Source organism: Poecile atricapillus, chromosome 19 (genome assembly GCF_030490865.1).
Source record: "Poecile atricapillus isolate bPoeAtr1 chromosome 19, bPoeAtr1.hap1, whole genome shotgun sequence".
In the NCBI taxonomy this organism is placed as follows: domain Eukaryota; kingdom Metazoa; phylum Chordata; class Aves; order Passeriformes; family Paridae; genus Poecile; species Poecile atricapillus.
In genome coordinates, this window is record NC_081267.1 from 361,044 (window position 1) to 383,321 (window position 22,278).

General features: G+C 42.9%; 1 gene segment (V, D, J or C); it reads right to left on the reverse strand.

Moving 5' to 3' along the window:
- Nucleotides 1-1,820: 1,820 nt before the first annotated feature.
- On the reverse strand, nucleotides 1,821-16,269 carry LOC131586433 (Ig mu chain C region-like; the record flags this gene model as incomplete). The annotated part of the segment is given in 5 exon segments: nucleotides 1,821-2,257; nucleotides 5,706-6,026; nucleotides 7,463-7,795; nucleotides 8,731-9,015; nucleotides 16,134-16,269. Coding segments are annotated over 5 exon segments (1,470 nt in total), but the record flags the coding sequence as incomplete, so codon positions are not given.
- Between the last annotated feature and the right edge of the window lie 6,009 nt (nucleotides 16,270-22,278).

Consider the following 22,278-nt stretch of genomic DNA (forward strand, 5'->3'; position numbering starts at 1 on the left):
GAAAAACCAAAAAAATTTTAAAAAAACCAAAAAAGTGAAAAAAACACAAAAAAGTGAAAAAAACACAAAAAAAGGGAAAAAAACACAAAAAAGGGAAAAAACCACAAAAATTCAAATAAAAAACCAAAATAGGTGAAAAAAAACCCCAAAAAGTGAAAAAAAAACCCAAAAAAATTTTAAAAAACCAAAAGAGGTGAAAAAACCCCAAAAAAGTGAAAAAGGCCCCAAAAATTGGGGAAAAAAAACCCCAAAAAATTTAAAAAAAGCAAAAAAGGTTAAAAAAAAACCCAAAAAAGTGAAAAAGCCCCAAAAAAGTGGAAAAAAAAACGCAAAAAATGAAAAAAAAAACCCAAAAATTCCAATTTTTCTCACCCCAAATCCCGATTTTCCTCCTAAAATCTGGGAATTTTACCCCAAATCCTCGTTTTTATCCTAAAATCCAAATTTTTCTCCAAAAAATCTGGGAATCTGAACCCAAATCTTCATTTTCCTCCCAAAATCCACATTTTTTCACACCTAAAATCCACGGATTTTTCCCCAAATCCACATTTTCCTCCCAAAATTCACATTTCACTCCCAAAATCCACATTTTTCACCCCAAATCCGCCATTTTCCCGGGAAAAAAAAATCTCCAAAACCACATTTTGATTTCTCCAGATCTGATTTTATTGATGAAAATTCACAAAAAATTCTAGAAAATTCACAGAAAATTCACAGAAAATTCACAGAAAATTCCAGAAAAAATTTCACAGAAAATTCCAGAAAATTCACAGAAAATTCTAGAAAAATCACAGAAAATTCTAGAAAATTCACAGAAAATTCTAGAAAAATTGTGAAAATTCACAGAAAATTCTGGAAAAATCCCATTTTTCTCCTAAAATCCACCAATTTCACCCCAAATCCACATTTTCCCGGTGAAAAAAAAAGACAGAACCACATTTCAGTTTCTCCAAATCTGATTTTATTGGTGAAAATTCCAGAAAATTCGCGAAAATTCACAAAAAATTCGCAGAAAATTCACAGAAAATTCCAGAAAAATCGTGAAAATTCACAGAAAATTCCAGAAAAAATTCCAAAAAATCCTGGAAAATTCCGGAAAATTCCCGATTAATAGCAGACGAGGTCGGAGTTGGCCAGCACCACCGAGACGTTGACGCTGGCCGGCCGCGCCGCCGCCCTGTCCAGGCTCCTCTGGATGAACCTGACGGCGCCCCTCAAATCCACGGGTTTCACCCCAAAATCTGCTTTTTCCTGCCTGAAATCCGCGTTTTCATCCAAAAATCCACGTTTTCATCCAAAAATCCACATTTTCATGGTAAAATCTGGGGATTTCAGCCCAAATCCGTGTTTTTCTGTCTAAAATCCGTATTTTCATCCAAAAATCCACCATTTTCTTCCTAAAATCCACCAAATCCACCCCAAATCCACATTTTCCTCCAAAAATTCAAATTTCACTCCTAAAATCTTCAAATTTCAACCCAAATCTGCTTTTTCCTTCTAAAATCCGCCATTTTCCTCCCGAAATCCACGAATTTCACCCCAAATCCACTTTTTCCTCCTAAAATTCACATTTCACTCCTAAAATCCACATTTTTCGACCCAAATCCACGTTTTCCTCCAAAAATCCACTTTTTCCTCCCGAAAATCCACCAAATTCACCCCAAATCCGCCATTTTCCCGGGAAAAAAATCTCCAAAACCACATTTCAGTTTCTCCAAATCTGATTTTATTGATGAAAATTCACAAAAAATTTGCGAAAATTCACAGAAAATCCCAGAAAATTCACAGAAAATTCCAGAAAAATCTCAGAAAATTCACAGAAAAATCCAGAAAAATCACAGAAAATTCCGGAAAATTCCTGGTCAATAACAGACGAGGTCGGAGTCGGCCAGCACCACCGAGACGTTGACGCTGGCCGGCCGCGCCGCCGCCCTGTCCAGGCTCCTCTGGATGAACCTCACGGCGACGCCGTCGTGCCCGACCACGCAGGTGAAGACGTCGCCGCGCCGCCATTGCTCGGCCGGCACCGCCAGCTTGGAGTAGAGCGAGAAGGTTCCGGAAGCGCCGGCGTCCGGCTCCGGGCCCAGCAGGGAGTAGTCGCGGGGGTCCAGGGGGGCGTCCTGGCGGGTCCAGGTGAGGAGGATGTCCCGGGGGAAGAAGCCGCTGGCCAGGCAGGTCAAGGTGGCCGTCTCGGCCAGCGCCAGCTCTTCCGGCGGCGGAGGGAAGACGAAGACCTTGGGGGCCACGGCGGGGGCGCCTGCGGGGAGGGTGGAGGGTGGGGAAAAAGAGGTGTGGGGGAGGAAAAAGCATTTCCGGTTGGGAAAAAGCATTTCCGGTTCAGGGAAACCATTTCCGGTTTGGGAGAAACCATTTCTGGTTTGGGGAAACCATTTCCGGTTTGAGGAAACCATTTCCGGTTTGGGGAAAACCATTTCCGGTTGGGAAAAAGCATTCCCAGTTTGGGAAAAACCATTTCCGGTTGGGAAAAAGCATTCCCAGTTTGGGAAAAACCATTTCCGGTTTGGGGAAACCATTTCTGGTTGGGAGAAACCATTTCCAGTTGGGATAAACCATTCCCAGTTGGAAGAACCAATCCCACTTGGGTTCCCAGTTGAAGAAACCACTCCCGGTTGGATAAACCATTCCCAGTTGGGATAAACCATTCCCAGTTTGGGAAAACCATTTCCGGTTGGGTTCCCAGTTGAAGAAACCATTTCCGGTTGGGATAAACCATTCCCAGTTGGGAGAAACCAATCCCAGTTGGGTTCCCAGTTGGATCCCAGTTGACTTCACCATTCCCAGTTGGGAAAAACCATTTCCGGTTGGGTGTCCCAGTTATACTCACCATCATTCCCAGTTGGGTCTCCCAGCTGGGAGAACCAATCCCAGTTAAGTTCCCAGTTGGGAAAAACCATTTCCGGTTGGGAAAAACCATTCCCAGTTGGGTTCCCAGTTGGATCCCAGTTGACTTCACCATTCCCAGTTTGGGATAAACCATTTCCGGTTTGGAGAAACCATTTCCGGTTGGGTTCCCAGTTGAAGAAACCATTTCCAGCTGGGATAAACCATTTCCAGTTAAGATAAACCATTCCCAGTTAAGATAAACCATTCCCAGTTTGGGATAAACCATTCCCAGTTGGGATAAACCATTTCCGGTTTGGGATAAACCATTCCCAGTTGGGATAAACCATTCCCAGTTGGGATAAACCATTCCCAGTTTGGGATAAACCATTCCCAGTTTGGGATAAACCATTCCCAGTTGGGATAAACCATTCCCAGTTTGGGATAAACCATTCCCAGTTGGGTTCCCAGTTGAAGAAACCATTTCCGGTTGGATAAACCATTCCCAGTTGGGATAAACCATTCCCAGTTTGGGAAAACCATTTCCGGTTGGGTGTCCCAGTTATACTCACCATTCCCAGTTGGAATAAACCATTCCCAGTTGGGATAAACCATTCCCAGTTAAGATAAACCATTCCCAGTTGAAGAAACCATTCCCAGTTGGGAGAAACCATTCCCAGTTGAGTTCCCAGTTGAATAAACCATTCCCACCTAAGATAAACCATTCCCAGTTGGGATAAACCATTCCCAGTTCGGGAAAACCATTTCCGGTTGGGTTCCCAGTTGAAGAAACCATTTCCGGTTGGATAAACCATTCCCAGTTTGGGATAAACCATTCCCAGTTTGGGAAAATCATTCCCAGTTGGGTTCCCAGTTGGGTTCCCAGTTGAAGAAACCATTTCCGGTTTGAGGAAACCATTTCCGGTTGGGTGTCCCAGTTATACTCACCATCATTCCCAGTTGGGTCTCCCAGCTGGGAGAACCAATCCCAGTTAAGTTCCCAGTTGGGAAAAACCATTTCCGGTTGGGAGAAACCAATCCCAGTCGGGTTCCCAGTTGGATCCCGGTTGACTTCACCATTCCCAGTTTGGGGAAACCATTTCCGGTTGGGTTCCCAGTTGAAGAAACCATTTCCGGTTGGATAAACCATTCCCAGTTTGGGATAAACCATTCCCAGTTGGGATAAACCATTCCCAGTTGGGATAAACCATTCCCAGTTGGGATAAACCATTCCTAGTTTGAGATAAACCATTCCCAGTTAAGATAAACCATTCCCAGTTGGGATAAACCATTCCCAGTTGGGTCCCAGTATGAACCAGTTGGGTCCCAGTATGGACCAGTTGGGTTTCCAGCTCCAAAATTGGGAATTCCAACCCCAAAATTGGGAATTTTGACCCCAAAATTGGGAATTTTGACTCCAGAATCCGGAATTTCGACGCCAAAACCGCGAAATCACCGCCCCAAACCCGGGAATGAACGGCTCCAAATTCCCCGAAATCCCACAGAAAAAATATTCCCAAAAATCCCAAAAATCCCAAAAATTCCCCCCAAAAAATCCCAAAAATATTCCCAAAAAATCCCAAAAAATCCCCAAAAAATCCCAAAAATCCCAAAAATTCCCCAAAAAATCCCAAAAAAGTCCCCCAAAAATCCCAAAAATCTTCCCAAAAAATCCCAAAAATCTTCCCAAAAAATCCCAAAAAAGTCCCCCAAAAATCCCAAAAAATTCCCCAAAAATCCCCAAAAAATCCCAAAAAATCCCCAAAAAATCCCAATAAAATTCCCCAAAAAATCACAAAAAATCTTCCCAAAAAATCCCCAAAAAATCCCCAAAAAATCCCCAAAAAATCCCCAAAAATTCCCCAAAAAATCCTAAAAAAAATCCTAAAAAAATACCTAAATAATCTCAAAAAATCCCCAAAATATCTCAAAAAAATCCTAAAAAAATAAAAAAAAAATCCCCAAAAAATCCCAATAAATCCCCAAAAAATCTCTAAAAAAAATCTCAAAAAAATCTCAAAAAAATCTCAAAAAAATCCCAATAAAATCTAAAAAAATCCTAAAAAAATCCTAAAAAAATCCTAAAGAAATCTCTAAAAAATCTCAAAAAAATCTCTAAAAAATCTCAATAAAATCCCAAAAAAATCTCTAAAAAATCCCAATAAAACCCAAAAAAATCTCTAAAAAATCCCAAAAAATCCTCAAAAAATCCCAATAAAATCCCCAAAAAATCTCTAAAAAATCCCCAAAAATTCACAAAAAATCCAAATAAAATTCAAATAAAATCCCCAAAAATCCTCAAAAAAATCTCTAAAAAATCTCTAAAAAATCTCAAAAAAATCTCAAAAAAATCCCAATAAAACCCCCCAAAAAATCTCTAAAAAATCTCAAAAAATTTCAAAAAATTCCAAAAAATCTCTAAAAAATCTCAAAAAATTCTCAAAAAAATCCCAATAAAACCCAAAAAAACCCTCTAAAAAATCCCTAAAAAATCTCAAAAAAATCCCAATAAAATCCCAATAAAATCCCAATAAAACCCCAAAAAATCTCTAAAAAATCTCTAAGAAATCTCACAAAATTCACAAAAAATCCCAATAAAACCCAAAAAAAACCTCTAAAAAATCTCTAAAAAATCTCTAAAAAAATCCCAAAAAATCCCCAAAATATGTCTAAAAAATCTCAAAATAATCCCAATAAAATCTCAAAAAAATCCCAATAAAATCTAAAAAAATCCCCAAAAAATCCCTAAAAAATCTCAAAAAATTCACAAAAAATCCCTAAAAAACTCTAAAAAACCCCAAAAATCCCAAAAAATTCCCAAAAAACCCCAAATCCCCCCAAATTCCCTCCAACCCCTCACTGACCCGTGTCCTTCCGGATGGTTCCGACCATGGGGGTGGGCCCCAGCTCCTCGGCGGTGACGGCGCAGGTGAAGGTGTCGCCGGAGTTCCAATCCTCGGCGCAGATCCCCAGGTGGCTCCGCACCTCGTAGAAGCCGTTGGGGAGTTTCTGGGCGGGGCCGGAAGTGGCCACGCCCAGGGCCCCGCCCGAGGAGCGGCTCCAGGTGAATTTGGGCTCGGGGGATTTCAGGTTGGTGGCCACGCAGGTGATGTTGGGCGTGGTGGACAGGTAGAGGTCAAGGAGGGAGGGGGGGATGAGGAAGATGGAAGGGGAGGGGCGGGCAGCTGGGAAAAGAGAAAAATTTGGGTGAAAAAACGGGGATTTGGGGAAAAAAATTGGGGTTTTTAGGTGAAAAAATGGGATTTTTAGGTGGAAAAATGGGATTTTTGGGTAGAAAAAATGAGATTTTTAGGTGGAAAAAATGAGATTTTTAGGTGAAAAAATGGGGTTCAGGGAAAGAGAAAATTCGGGTGAAAAAACGGGGATTTTGGGAAAAAATTTGGATTTTTTTAGTGAAAAAATGGGATTTTTAGGTGAAAAAATGAGGTTTTTAGGTGAAAAAATGAGATTTTTAGGTGGAAAAATGGGATTTTTTAGGGAAGAAAAATGGGTTTTTGTTGAAAGTGGGATTTGGGTTAAAGAATGGCATGTTTGGGAAAAAATAGGAATTTTTTTGTGAAAAATGGGATTTTTAGATGGAAAAATGGGATTTTTAGGTGGAAAAATGGGATTTTTAGGGAAGAAAAATGGGGTTTGGCTGAAAATGGGATTTGGTTAAGAAATGTGATTTTGGGGAAAAATATGGGTTTTTTAAGTGAAAAAATGGGATTTTTAGGTGGAAAAATGGGATTTTTACGTGGAAAAAATGAGATTTTTAGGTGGAAAAAATGAGATTTTTAGGTGGAAAAATGGGGTTCGGGGAAAGAGAAAATTTGGGTGAAAAACCAGATTTTTGGGGAAAAATTTGGGGTTTTTTTGGTGGAAAAATGGGATTTTTAGGTGGAAAAATGGGATTTTTAGGGAAGAAAAACGGGGTTTGGGGAAAGAGGAAATTCTCGAATTTCACCAAATTTCCTCCAAAAAATTCCCAAAAAATCCCAAAAAGTTATCAAAAAATCCAAAAAAATTCTCCCCAAAAATCCCCAAAAATTTCCCAAAAAATCCCAAAAAATTAAAAAAAATCCCAAAAAATCCCCCCAAAAATCCCAAAAAAAATCCCCCCAAAATCCCCAAAAATTCCTAAAAATCCCCAAAAAATCCCCCCCCAAAAAATCCCCAAAAATTCCTAAAAATCCCCAAAAAATCCCCCCCCAAAAATCCCCAAAAATTCCAAAAAAAATCCCAAAAAACCCCCAAAAAATCCCCAAAAAAGCCCCAAAAAATACCAAAAAAATTCCAAAAAAATCCCAAAAATTCCAAAAAACTCCCAAAAAAAACCCGAAAAAATCCCCCAAAAAATCCCCCCCAAAAATCCCAAAAAATTCCTAAAAATCCCCAAAAAATCCCCCCAAAAATCCCAAAAAAAGACCCAAAAAACCCCCAAAAAATCCCCAAAAAAGCCCCAAAAAATACCAAAAAAACCCCAAAAAAATCCCCAAAAATTCCCCAAAAAATCCCCAAAAAAGCCCCAAAAATCCCCCAAAATTCCCCAAAAAATCCCCCCAAAATTCCCCCCAAAATTCCCCCAAATTTTCCCAAAGTTCCCCCCCAAAATCCCTACCTTTGCAGAAGGTGCTGATGGAGGCGTTCTGGGGCGTGGCCAGCTGGGCGTGGCCGGCCTGGCAGGTGAAGGTGGCTCCCGCCTCCCACAATTCCCGGCTGACGTTGACGCGGCCGCTCAGCGTCACCTCCCCGGCCCCGCCCTCCTGGCAGGTGGAGAGCTCCGCCCCCAGCTCGGTGACGTCACCGTTGACCAACCAGGTGAGGGTGGCCTCCTCGGAGCCCCGCCCCCTCACCTGGCAGAGGAGGAGCACCTGGGGGAGCTCCAGGTGGGACAGGTGGGGGTCGCTCAGGAGGGAGACGGAGAAATCCGGGCGGGGGGGGGCGGGGCAGGCTGTGGGGGGGGGGAGGGGACAGGTGAGGAAAATATCCCGGACAGGTGTCCCAAAAATGCCAGACAGGTGTGCCAAAAAAATCCCAAAATATCCCACCCAGGTGTCCCAAAAAAAATCCCAAAATATCCCAGACAGGTGTGCCAAAAATATCCCAAAATATCCCGGACAGGTGTCCCAAAAAAATCCCAAAATATCCTGGACAGGTGTCCCAAAAAAATCCCTGCCAGGTCTCCCCAAAATGCCCCAAAATCCCCAATTTTAACCCAAATTTCCCAATTTTTCCCCATTTTTTCACTATTTTCCCCACTTTATCCTCATTTTCCTCTTCCAGGTACCCCAAAACTCCCAAAATCCTCAATTTTCACCCCAAATCCCCAATTTTAACCCAAAATCCCAAATTTTAACCCTAAAATTCCCAATTTTAACCCAAATTTCCCCAATTTTCACCCAAAATACCCAATTTTAAGCCAAACTTCCCAATTTTAACCCCAAATCCCCAATTTTCACCCCAAATCCTCAATTTTCACCCAAATTCCCCAATTTTCACCCAAATTTCCCAAATTTCACCTAAAATCCCCAATTTTAACCCAAATTTCCTCAATTTTCACCCAAATTCCCCAATTTTCACCCCAAATCCCCAATTTTTTCCTAAAATCCCCAATTTTCACCCCAAATCCCCATTTTTTTCCCAAAATCCCCAATTTTAACCCCAAATCCTCAATTTTAACCCAAATTTCCCCAATTTTCACCCAAAATCCCCAATTTTAACCCAAATTTCCCCAATTTTTACCCAAAATCCCCAATTTTCACCCCAAATCCCGAATTTTCACAAAAAATCCCCAATTTTAACCCAAAATCCCCAATTTTAACCCCAAAATCCCCAATTTTTCCCCAAAATCCCCATTTTTCCCCCCAAATCTCCAGGTGAGCTCACCCGCCACGTCGATGCTGACGCTGCTCCCCCGATGCTCCGCCCGGCACCGGAAGTTTCTCCCCTCGGCCTCGGCCACGCCCAGCGTGACGCGGGAGCTGCGGCCGTAGCGGCCGGCGCCCGTCAGCACTTCCGGGAATTCCCGGCTGGCCCCGCCCTCGGCCACGCCCTCCCAGGTGATGGCGGCCGGCGACGGGAAAAATCCGGAAGCCAGGCAGCCGAAGGTCACCTGATCCTCGCAGTCCTGGCAGGTGTAGAGCGGGAAAAGCTCCGGGGTGCGGGCGGGTTCTGAGGGGAGAGGGGGGTAATTAGCATAAGGGAGGCCACGCCCACTCCTGGAGGAAAAAATTCCGGTGGAAAACACCCAAAAAACGCCGGAAAAACCCCAAAAATCTGATCCAAGATGGCCGAAAATCCATCCAAGATGGCTGACCAAAATGGCTGACCAAGATGGCTGACCAAGATGGCCGACCAAGATGGCTGACCAAGATGGCCGACCAAGATGGCCGACCAAGATGGCCGACCAATATGGCTGACCAAGATGGCTGACCAAGATGGCCGACAGCTCTACAGGAAAATGGCGGGAAAATACCAAGGGAGAGGGAGGGTTCTGAGGGGAGAGGGGGGTAATTAGCATAAGGGAGGCCACGCCCACATCCGGGGAAAAAAATCCTGGTCAAAAACACCCAAAAACGCTGAAATAACCCCAAAAATCTGATCCAAGATGGCGGAAAATCCATCCAAGATGGCCGAAAATCAAACCAAGATGGCGGAAAATCCATCCAAGATGGCCGAAAATTGATCCAAGATGGCGGAAAATCGATCCAAGATGGCCGAAAATCGATCCAAGATGGCGGAAAATCCATCCAAGATGGCTGAAATTTCATCCAAGATGGCGGAAAATCCATCCAAGATGGCGGAAAATCCATCCAAGATGGCGGAAATTCGATCCAAAATGGCAGAAAATTGATCCAAGATGGCTGAAAATTGATCCAAGGTGGCCGAAAATTGATCCAAGATGGCGGAAAATCCATCCAAGATGGCCGAAAATCCATCCAAGATGGATTCAAAATGGCTGACAACCCCACAGAAAAATGGCGGGAAATTACCAAGGGGGGGGGTAATTAGCATAAGGGAGGCCACGCCCACATCCGGGGAAAAAAATCCCAATTAAAAAACTCCCAAATTTGACCCAAAAACCCCAAAAATCCGATCCAAGATGGCGGAAATTCGATCCAAGATGGCGGAAAATCGATCCAAGATGACGGAAATTGGATCCAAGATGGCGGCAAAACCCCAAACACCAAAAATCGCCCAAATTTGCCCCAAAAAAACTCCCAAAAATTGATCCAAGATGGCGGAAATTCCATCCAAGATGGCGGAAATTCGATCCAAGATGGCCGAAAATCGATCCAAGATGGCGGAAATTCGATCCAAGATGGCGGAAATCAAATCCAAGATGGCGGAAATTCCATCCAAGATGGCGGAAAATCCATCCAAGATGGCCGACAACCCCCACAGAGAAATGGCGGGAAAACCTCAGGGGGGGGAGGGGGTTAATTTGCATAAAGGAGGCCACGCCTCTTAATTAAAATCTTAATTAAAGTCTTAATTAAAATCTGAATTAAAATCTTGATTAAAATCTGAATTAAAATCTTAATTAAAATCTGAATAAAATCTTAATTAAAATCTTGATTAAAACCTTAATTAAAATCTGAATTAAAATCTGAATTAAAATCTTGATTAAAATCTGAATTAAAATCTTAATTAAAATCTGAATAAAATCTTAATTAAAATCTTGATTAAAACCTTAATTAAAATCTGAATTAAAATCTGAATTAAAATCCGAATTAAAGTCTTAATTAAAATCTTAATTAAATCTGAATTAAAATATTAATTAAAATCTGAATTAAAATCTTAATTAATATCTGAATTAAAATCTTAATTAAAGTCTTAATTAATATCTGAATTAAAATCTGAATTAAAATCTTAATTAAAACCTGAATTAAAATCTGAATTAAAATCTGAATTAAAATCTGAATTAAAATCTGAATTAAACCTTAATTAAAATCTGAATTAAAATCTGAATTAAAATTGGAATTAAAATCTGAATTAAAATCTTGATTAAAATCTTGATTAAAATCTGAATTAAAATCTGAATTACAATCTGAATTAAAATCTGAATTAAACCTTAATTAAAATCTGAATTAAAATCTGAATTAAAATCTTAATTAAATCTGAATTAAAATCTGAATTAAAATCTGAATTAAAATCTGAATTAAAATCCAAATTAAAGTCTTAATTAAAATCTGAATTAAAATTGGAATTAAAATCTGAATTAAAATCTGAATTAAAATATGAATTAAAATGTTAATTAAAATCTGAATTAAATCTGAATTAAAATCTGAATTAAAATTGGAATTAAAATCTGAATTAAAGTCTTAATTAAAACCTGAATTAAAATCTGAATTAAAATCTGAATTAAAATCTTAATTAAATCTGAATTAAAATCTGAATTAAAACCTTAATTAAAACCTTAATTAAAACCTTAATTAAATCTGAATTAAAACCTTAATTAAAATCTGAATTAAAATCTGAATTAAAGTCCTAATTAAAATCTGAATTAAAGTCTTAATTAAAATCTAAATTAAAATATGAATTAAAATCTGAATTAAAATCTGAATTAAAATCTTAATTAAATCTGAATCAAAATCATAATTAAAATCATAATTAAAATCATAATTAAAATCTGAATTAAAATCTTAATTAAATCTGAATTAAAACCTTAATTAAAACCTTAATTAAAACCTTAATTAAAAACCAAAAAAAAATTCAATTCAAAATGGCCGCCGCTCCCCTCACGAAAAAAGGCGGGAAAACCGGGTGTGGGCGTGGCTTATTTTGGCGGGAAAACCCCGCCTAATTTGCATAACGAGCCCCGCCCCCCCAAAAAACCCCAAAAAACCCCAAAATTTCCCCAAAAAAAACCTCAAAAACAACTCCCGGAAATTGCGGTTTTTGACCCAGGCCACGCCCCGTCTGGGAGTGACGTCATCGATGACGTCACGGCGGCCACGCCCCCTCCCTCGGGAGAGCCTCAGGTGGGAGAATTTGGGCTGAATTTGGGTGATTTTGGGCAAATTTGGGGCGGTTTTGGGGTAAATTTGGGGCGTTTTTGGTGATTTTTGAGTTTTTAAGTCCGGTTTTGGGGTGAATTTGGGAGATTTTGGGCAAATTTGGGTAAATTTGGGCATTTTTTGGTGATTTTTCCATTTTTAAGTTCAGGTTTGGGGTGAATTTGGGAGATTTTGGGCAAATTTGGGCAAAATTTGGCATTTTTTGGTGATTTTTCCATTTTTAAGTTCAGGTTTGGGGTGAATTTGGGAGATTTTGGGCAAATTTGGGTAAAATTTGGCATTTTTTGGTGATTTTTGAGTTTTTAAGTTCGGTTTTGGGGTGAATTTGGGAGATTTTGGGCAATTTTGGGGGATTTTGATGCTTTTTGAGTTTTTAAGTTTGGTTTTGGGGTGAATTTGGGAGATTTTGGGCAAATTCAGGTGATTTTAAGTAATTTTAGTGCTTTAGGTTCAATTTTGGGGTAAATTTGGGAGATTTTGGGTAAATTTGGGTAAATTCCAGTGATTTTTGAGCTTTTAGGTTCAGTTTTGGGGTAAATTTTGGAGATTTTGGGGCTTAAACTCAGTTTTAACAAATCCTCACCTGGTCTGGGATCACCTGAGGAAATTTGGGTTAAAAACCCCAATTTTTGGGTCAAATTTGTGCAATTTTGGGCAATTTTGGGCTTTTTTATTGATTTTTGAGCTTTTAGGTTCAGTTTTGGGGTAAATTTTGGAGATTTTGGGTTTTAAACTCAGTTTTAACAAATCCTCACCTGGTCTGGACTCACCTGAGAAGATTTGGGTTAAAAACCCCAATTTTTGGGTCAAATTTAGACAATTTTGGGCAATTTTGGGTAAATTTTGGTGATTTTTGAGCTTTTAAGTTCAGTTTTGGGGTGAATTTGGGCAATTTTGGGGTTTAAACTCAGTTTTAACAAATCCTCACCTGGTCTGGAATCACCTGTGAAGATTTGAGGTAAAAACTCCAATTTTTGGGTCAAATTTATGCAATTTTGTGCAATTTTGGGCTTTTTTGGTGATTTTTGAGCTTTTAAGTTCAGTTTTGGGGTAAATTTTGGAGATTTTGGGGTTTAAACTCAGATTTAACAAATCCTCACCTGGTCTGGACTCACCTGAGAGGATTTCGGTTAAAAACTCCAATTTTTGGGTCAAATTTAGACAATTTTGGGCAATTTTGGTGATTTTTGAGCTTTTAAGTTCAGTTTTGGGGTAAATTTGGGCAATTTTGGGGTTTAAACTCAGATTTAACAAATCCTCACCTGGTCTGGACTCACCTGAGGAAATTTGGGTTAAAAAAACCAAATTTTGGGTCAAATTTGTGCAATTTTGGGCAATTTTGGGCTTTTTTGGGTGATTTTTGCATTTTTAGGTTCAGTTTTGGGGTAAATTTGGGCAATTTTGGGATTTAAACTCAGATTTAACAAATCCTCACCTGGTCTGGACTCACCTGAGAAGATTTGAGGTAAAATTCCTGAATTTTGGGGTTTTTTTGGTTGAAATTTGGGCATTTTTGGTGTCTGGGCTCGGATTTGGGCTGAATTTGGGGATTTTTGGGATTTTGGGGCCGAATTTGGGGATTTTGGGATTTTCAGGTTGAATTTGGGGGATTTGGGGCCGAATTTTGGGCTGAATTTGGGAGGTTTTGGGTGAATTTGGGGATTTTGGGCTGAACTTTGGGGATTTTGGGAAGTTTGGGGTGGAATTTTGGGGATTTTGGGCAAAATTTCGGGAATTTGGGATTAATTTGGGGGGATTGGGGGAAAAACTTGGGATTTTTGGGTGGATTTGGGGAATTTTGGGTTGAATTTGGGAAATTTTGAGGATTTGGGTTGAATTTGGGGGATTTTGGGTTGAATTTGGGAAATTTTGGGGAATTTTGGGTTAAATTTTGGAATTTTTGGTTTGAATTTGGGAATATTGGGTGAATTTGGGGGGATTTTGGGGATTTTGGGTTGAATTTGGGGAATTTCAGGATTTTGGGTTGAATTTGGGGGATTTTGGGTTGAATTTGAGAGATTTTGGGGATTTTGGGGAATTTTGGGTGAATTTTGGAATTTTGGGCTGAATTTGGGGGAATTTGGGTGAATTTTCGGTTGAATTTGGGGGATTTGGGGGTTTTTGGGGATTTTGGGTTGAATTTGGGGAATTTTGGGTGAATTTTGGGTTGAATTTGGGAATTTTGGGGATTTTGGGTGAATTTTGGGCTGAATTTGGTGAATTTTGGGTTGAATTTGGGAAATTTGGGGATTTTGGGGGATTTTGGGTGAATTTTGGGCTGAATTTGGGAATTTTGGGGATTTTGGGGAATTTTGGGCTGAATTTTGGGTTGAAATTGGGAATTTTGGGGAATTTTGGGTTAAATTTTGGAATTTTTGGGTTGAATTTGGGGGAATTTGGGAATTCTGGGGATTTTGGGGAATTTTTGGGATTTTGGGGAATTTTGGGTTAAATTTGGGAGATTTTGGGGATTTTGGGGTTGAATTTTTTAGATTTTGGGGATTTTTTGGGTTGAATTTGGGAGATTTTGGGTGAATTTGGGGGATTTTGGGGATTTTGGGTTGAATTTTTTGGGTTGAATTTGGGGGATTTTGGGGTTGAATTTTTTTGGGAGTTTCCGGCTCCGTTTTGGGCTGAAAACGCCCGAATTTGGGGTCCCTCGAGCCGAGGCCCCTCCCTGCCCTGAGCTCCCAGTTCAGACCAGTCCAGACCAGTTTAAACCAGTTCAGACCAGTTTAAACCAGTTTAGACCAGTCAGAACCAGTTCAGAACCAGTTCAGACCAGTCAGAACCAGTTCAAACCAGTCCGGACCAGTTTAAACCAGTTCAGACCAGTCAGAACCAGTTTAAACCAGTTTTAACCAGTTCAGAACCAGTTCGGACCAGTCCCAGCTCTGCCGTTCCCAGTCCAGACCAGTATAGACCAGTCCAGACCAGTCAGAACCAGTTTAAACCAGTTCAGACCAGTCCGGACCAGTCAGAACCAGTTCAAACCAGTCCGGACCAGTTTAAACCAGTTCAGAACCAGTCCCAGCTCCACCATTCCCAGTCCAGAACCAGTTTAAACCAGTTTGAACCAGTTCAGACCAGTCAGAACCAGTCCAGACCAGTTTAAACCAGCCCAAACCAGTTCGGACCAGTCCAAACCAGTTTAGACCAGTCCAGACCAGTTCAGGACCAGTCTCAGCTCCACCATTCCCAGTTCAGACCAGTCCGGACCAGTCCAGACCAGTTCAGACCAGTCAGAACCAGTTTAGACCAGTCCATACCAGTTCGGACCTGTCAAAACCAGTTTAAACCAGTTCAGACCAGTCAGAACCAGTCCAGACCAGTTTAGACCAGTTTAGACCAGTACAGACCAGTCCCAGCCCCGCCATTCCCAGTTTAGACCAGTTTAGACCAGTTCAAACCAGTCAGAACCAGTTTGGACCAGTCCCAGCTCCAAAATTCCCCAAATCCCCCCAAAATTCCCCAAAATCCCCAAATTTTCTTCAATCCCCCCCAAATTCCCTGAAATTGCCCAAAATTGCCCCAAAATTCCCCCCAAAATTCCCAAATTTCCCCCAAAATTCCCCAAATTCCCCGAATTTCCCGAATCTCCCTGAAAATGCTTAAAAATTCCCAAAATTCCCTGAAATTGTCCGAAATTGCCCAAATTTTCCCCAAATCTCCTAAAAATCCCAAAAATTCCCCAAAATTCCCTCAAAATTCCCCAAATTTCCCCCAAAATTCCCAAAAAATTCCCCAAAATTCCCAAAAATCTCCCAAAAGTCCCAAAAATTCCCAAATTTGCCCCAAAATTCCCAAAATTGCCCAAATTCCCCAAAATTCCCTCAAAATTCCTGAAATTCCCCCAAAATTCCCCGAAATTGCCCAAAATTCCCCAAAAATTCCTCGATTTCCCCCAAAATTCCCCAAAATTGCCCAAAATTCCCCCAAAATTCCCGAAAATTCCCCAAAATTCCCTCAAAATTCCCAGAATTCCCCCAAAATTGCCCCAAATTGCCCGAAATTCCCCCAAAATTCCTCAATTTCCCCCCAAAATCCCAAAAATTCCCCAAAATCCCCCAAATTCCCCCAAATTTCCCCCAAAATTCCCCAAAATTCCCAAAAATTTCCGAAAATGCCCCAAAATTCCCCAAAATTCCCAAATTTTCCCCAAAATTCCCCCAAATTTCCCCCAAAATTCCCCAAAATTCCCAAAAAATTCCCAAAAATTCCCCAAAATTCCCCAAATTTCCCAGAATTCCCCCAAATTCCCGCCTTTACCCGCAGACTCCGCCCCCTGCTGGACCGAAGCTCCCGATTGGCTCCCGGGCGGATCCGGCGGCTCCTGATTGGCTGCGGCCCCCGAGGGGGCGGGGCTTGGACCGGAAGAAGGAAAAAAAACCCGGAAATTTTGGGATTAAAAAGGGGAAAATTGGGAAATTCGGGGGAGGGAAAATTTGGGAGGAAGGGAGGGAAAAAAATGGGAATTTTGGGGGAGGAAAATTGGGGGAAAAAAGGTGAAAAATTGGGAAGTTTTGGGGGGAAAATTGGGATAAAATTTGAATTTTTTGGGGGGAAAAATTTGGGATAAAACGGTGAAAAATTGGGAAATTTTGGGGAGGAAAATTGGGATAAAAACGGGGAAAATTTGGATTTTTTTGGGGGGAAAAATTTGGGATAAAACGGTGAAAAATTGGGAAATTTTTGGGGAGGAAATTTGGGATAAAAACGGGGAAAAATTGGATTTTTTGGGGAGGAAAATTGGGATAAAAACGGAGAAAATTTGGATTTTTTTGGGGAAAAATTTGGGATGAAGCGACGGAAAAAAAGGAAATTTGGGGGAGGAAATTTGGGATAAAAACGGTGAAAAATTGGGAATTTTTGGGGGAGGAAAATTGGGATGAAAATGGGGAAAATTTGGATTTTTGGGGGAGGAAATTTGGGATAAAAATGGTGAAAAATTGAGAATTTTTTGAGGGGAAAATTTGGGAAAAAATGGTGGAAAATTTGGAGTTTTTGGGGAAAAATTTGGGACGAAGCGACGAAAAAAATGGGAATTCTGGGGGAGGAAATTTGGGATTTTTTGGGGAAAAATTGGGAATTTTTGGGGAGGAAAATTGGGATAAAATTTGAATTTTTTTGGGGGAAAAATTTGGGATAAAACTGTGAAAAATTGGGAAATTTTTGGGGAGGAAAATTGGGATAAAAACGGTGAAAAATTGGAATTTTTTTGGGGAAAAATTTGGGATGAAGGGATGGAAAAAAAGGGAATTTTGGGGGAGGAAAATTGGGATAAAAATGGGGAAAAATTAGGAATTTTTTGGGGGAAAATTTGGGATAAAAATGGGGAAAATTTGGATTTTTTGGGGGAAAAATTTGGGCTAAAACTGTGAAAAATTGGGAAATTTTTGGGGAGGAAAATTGGGATAAAAACGGTGAAAATTTGGATTTTTTGGGGGAAAAATTTGGGATGAAGCGACGCAAAAAAAGGGAATTTGGGGGAGGAAAACTGGGATAAGAACGGTGAAAAATTGGAATTTTTTGGGGAAAACTTTGGGATAAAAACAGTGAAAAAATGGGAATTTTTGGGGGGAAAATTGGGATAAAATTTGAATTTTTTGGGGGGAAAAATTTGGGATAAAACTGAAAAATTGGGAAATTTTTGGGGAGGAAAATTGGGATAAAAACGGGGAAAATTTGGATTTTTTGGGGGGGAAAATTTGGGATGAAGGGAGGAAAAAAATGAGAATTTTGGGGGAGGAAAATTGGGGGGAAAAAGGTGAAAAAATGGGAATTTTTGGGGGGAAAATTGGGATAAAAACGGTGAAAATTTGGAATTTTTGGGGGAAAACTTTGGGATGAAAGGACGGAAAAAAAGGGAATTTGGGGGAGGAAAACTGGGATAAGAACGGTGAAAAATTGGGAAATTTTGGGGAGGAAAATTTGGGATAAAATGGTGAAAAATTGGGAAATTTTGGGGGGGAAATTTGGGATAAAATTTGAATTTTTGGGGGGAAAAATTTGGGATGAAGGGATGGAAAAAAAATGGGAATTTTGGGGGAGGAAATTTGGGATAAAAATGGTGAAAAATTGAGAATTTTTTGAGGGGAAAATTTGGGAAAAAATGGTGGAAAATTTGGATTTTTTTGGGGAAAAATTTGGGATGAAAGGACGGAAAAAAATTGGGAATTTTGGGGGAGGAAATTTGGGATAAAACGGTGAAAAATTGGAATTTTTGGGGGGAGGAAAATTGGGATAAAAATGGGGAAAATTTGGATTTTTGGGGGGGGGAAAATTTGGGATAAAAACGGGGAAAAATTGCGAATTTTTGGGGGAGGAAATTTGGGATAAAATTTGAATTTTTGGGGGGAAAAATTTGGGATGAAGGGATGGAAAAAAATGGGAATTTTGGGGGAGGAAATTTGGGATAAAAATGGGGAAAAATTGGATTTTTTTGGGGGGGAAAAATTGGGATTAAATGGTGAAAAAATGGGAATTTTTGGGGAGGAAAATTGGGGGAAAAACAGGGAAAATTGGGAAATTATTGGGGGGAAATTTGGGATAAAAACAGTGAAAAAATGAGAATTTTTTGAGGGGAAAATTTGGGAAAAAATGGTGGAAAATTTGGATTTTTTGGGGAAAAATTTGGGACGAAGCAACAGAAAAAAATGGGAATTTTGGGGGAGGAAATTTGGGATAAAACGGTGAAAAATTGGGAAATTTTGGGAGGGAAAATTTGGGATAAAACGGTGAAAAATTGGGAAATTTTGGGGGGAAATTCCCAGATTTTGCCATCCGGGGGCGCTCTGGGATCGGTTTTGGGTTTTTTTGGGGCCCCCCCCGAAAGGGGAAGTTGGGGGTGGGGGAGGGGCGGGAGGGGGGAGGGGAAAGGGAAGGGGTGGGGGTGGGGGAGGGGCAGCAGCCGGAGCCGCCGTGGGGCAGAAGGAGCCGAGAGTGGGGCAGGTGAGGAGGGGATGGGGGGGATCTGTGGGGCAGAGGAAGGATCTATGGGGCAGAGGAAGGATCTATGGGGCAGATCTATGGGGCAGATTTATGGGGCTGGAGGATCTATGGGGCAGATCTATGGGGCAGATCTGTGAGGCTGTGAGGATCTATGGGGCAGATCTGTGGGGCAGGAGAATCTATGGGGCAGATCTGTGGGGCAGATCTATGGGGCAGAGAAAGGATCTATGGGGCAGAGGAAGGATCTATGGGGCAGATCTGTGAGGCTGTGAGGATCTATGGGGCAGATCTGTGGGGCAGGAGAATCTGTGGGGCAGATCTGTGGGGCAGAGCTATGAGGCGGGGGTTTTGGGGTGGCTATGGGGCAGAGAAAGGATCTATGGGGCAGATCTGTGGAGCTGGGGGGATCTATGGGGTGGGGGGGATCTATGGGATCTCTATAGGGCAGGGTGGGATCTGTGGGGCAGAGATGTGGGGCAGGGGGTCCCCGAGCTGTACTGTAGGGTCCCTATAGAGTAGGGGGGCTGCTATGGGGGAGGATGGGATCTATGGGGCAGGATGGGATCTATGGGGCAGGGGGATCTATGGGGCAGGATGGGATCTATGGGGCAGGGTCTCCCCAAGCTGTACTGTAGGGTCCCTATAGAGCAAGGTGGTCGCTATGGGGCAGGGGATCTGTGGGCCAGGACCTATGGGGCAGGGTTTGCTATGGGGCAGGGTCTCCCCAACCTGTGCTATAGGCTCCCTATAGAGTAGGGGGGCTGCTATGGGGCAGGATGGGATCTATGGGGCAGGGGGTGCCCAAGCTGTACTGTAGGGTCCCTATAGAGTAGGGAGGGTCGCTATGGGGCAGGGGGATCTGTGGGGCAGGATGGGATCTATGGGGCAGGATGGGATCTATGGGGCAGGGGGTCCCCAAGCTGTCCTGTAGGGTCCTTATAGAGTAGGGGGATCTATGGGGCAGGATGGGATCTATGGGGCAGGGGGTCCCCGAGCTGTACTGTAGGGTCCCTATAGAGTAGGGGGGCTGCTATGGGGCACGGGGATCTATGGGGCAGGGGGTCCCTGAGCTGTACTGTAGGGTCTCTATAGAGCAGGGGGATCTATGGGGCAGGGGGATCTATGGGGCAGGATGGGATCTATGGGGCAGGGGGTGCCCAAGCTGTACTGTAGGGTCCCTATAGAGTAGGGGGGCTGCTATGGGGCAGGGGATCTGTGGGGCAGGATGGGATCTATGGGGCAGGGTCTCCTCTAGCTGTACTGTAGGGTCTCTATAGAGTAGGGCGGTCGCTATGGGGCAGAAGGATCTATGGGACAGGATGGGATCTATGGGGCAGGGGGTCCCTGAGCTGTACTGCAGGGTCCCTATAGAGTAGGGGGGCTGCTATGGGGCAGGGGATCTGTGGGGCAGGATGGGATCTATGGGGCAGGGGGTCCCTGAGCTGTACTGTAGGGTCCCTATAGAGTAGGGGGGCTGCTATAGGGCAGAAGGATCTATGGGGCAGGAAGATCTATGGGGCAGGATGGGATTTATGGGGCAGGGTCTCCCCATGCTGTACTGTAGGGTCCTTATAGAGTAGGGGGATCTATGGGGCAGGGGATCTATGGGGCAGGATGGGATCTATGGGGCAGGGTCTCCCCGAGCTGTACTATAGGGTCCCTATAGAGTACGGGGGCTGCTATGGGGCAGGGGATCTGTGGGGCAGGATGGGATCTGTGGGGCACGATGGGATCTGTGGGGCAGGATGGGATCTATGGGGCAGGGGGTCCCTGAGCTGTACTGCAGGGTCCTTATAGAGCAGGGTGGTCTCTATGGGGCAGTGGTCGCTATGGGGCAGGGGGATCTATGGGGCAGGGGGTGCCCAAGCTGTACTGCAGGTTCCCTATGGAGCAGGGCGGTCGCTATGGGGCAGGGGATCTGTGGGTCAGGATCTGTGGGGCAGGGTTTGCTATGGGGCAGGGTCGCCCCAAGCTGTGCTATAGGGTCTTTATAGAGCAGGGGATCTATGGGGCAGGAGGATCTATGGGGCAGGGGGGTTTGCTATAGGGCAGGAGGATCTATAGGGCAGGAGGATCTATAGGGTAGGGGGGTTTGCTATGGGGCAGGGGGTTTGCTATGGGGCAGGAGGATCTATAGGGCAGGAAGATCTATGAGGCAGGAGGATCTATAGGGCAGGGGGGTTTGCTGTGGGGCAGGAGGATCTATGGGGCAGAAAGATCTATGGGGCAGGAGGATCTATGGGGCAGGAGGATCTATAGGGCGGGAAGATCTATGAGGCAGGAGGATCTATGGGGCAGGAGGACCTATGGGGCAGGGGGGTTTGCTATGGGGCAGGAAGATCTATGGGGCAGGAGGATCTATAGGGCGGGAAGATCTATGGGGCAGGGGGGTTTGCTATAGGGCAGGGGGGTTGCTATGGGGCAGGAGGATCTATAGGGCAGGAGGATCTATAGGGCAGGAGGATCTATAGGGCAGGGGGGTTTGCTATGGGGCAGGAAGATCTATGGGGCAGGAGGATCTATAGGGTGGGAAGATCTATGGGGCAGGACACAACCTGTGGGGCAGGAGGGTCCTTATAGACTTTCCTATGGGTCCGACTGCTTCCTATGGGGCAGGGGGACCTCTGGAGGATTTTCTATGGGGCAGAATTTCCCTATAGGGCAGGAGATCCCCTATGGGATTTTCTATGGGGCAGGGAGGTCTCTGTGGAGTTTTTCTATGGGGCAGGAAATTCCCCTATCGGATTTTCTATGGGGCAGAGCCTCCCTATGGGGCAGGAAGTCCCCTATAGGGTTTTCTATGGGGCAGAGAATTTTCTATGGGGCAGGAAAATCCTTCTGGAACTTTCTATGGGGCAGGAAATTCCTTCCGGAACTTTCTATGGGGCAGAGGCTCCCTATAGGGTTTTCTATGGGGCAGAGCCTTTTCTATGGGGCAGAGACTCCCCATAGAATTTTCTATGGGGCAGGAATTTCCTTCTGGAACTTTCTATGGGGCAGAGAATTTTCTATGGGGCAGAGAATTTTCTATGGGGCAGAGACTCCCTATAGGGTTCTCTATGGGGCAGAGCTTTTTCTATGGGGCAGAAAATCCCTTCTGGAATTTTCTATGGGGCAGAGGGGTCTCTATGGGGCAGGAAAATCCCTCTGGAATTTTCTATGGGGTAGAGACTCCCCATAGAATTTTCTATGGGGCAGAAATTCCTTCCAGAATTTTCTATGGGGCAGAACTTCCCCATAGAATTTTCTATGGGGTAGGAAAATCCTTCCGGAACTTTCTATGGGGCAGAGAATTTTCTATGGGGCAGAACTTCCATTCTAGAACTTTCTATGGGGCAGGAATTTCCTTCTGGAACTTTCTATGGGGCAGAGAATTTTCTATGGGGCAGAGAATTTTCTATGGGGCAGAGCCTTTTCTATGGGGCAGAAACTCCCCATAGAATTTTCTATGGGGCAGGAATTT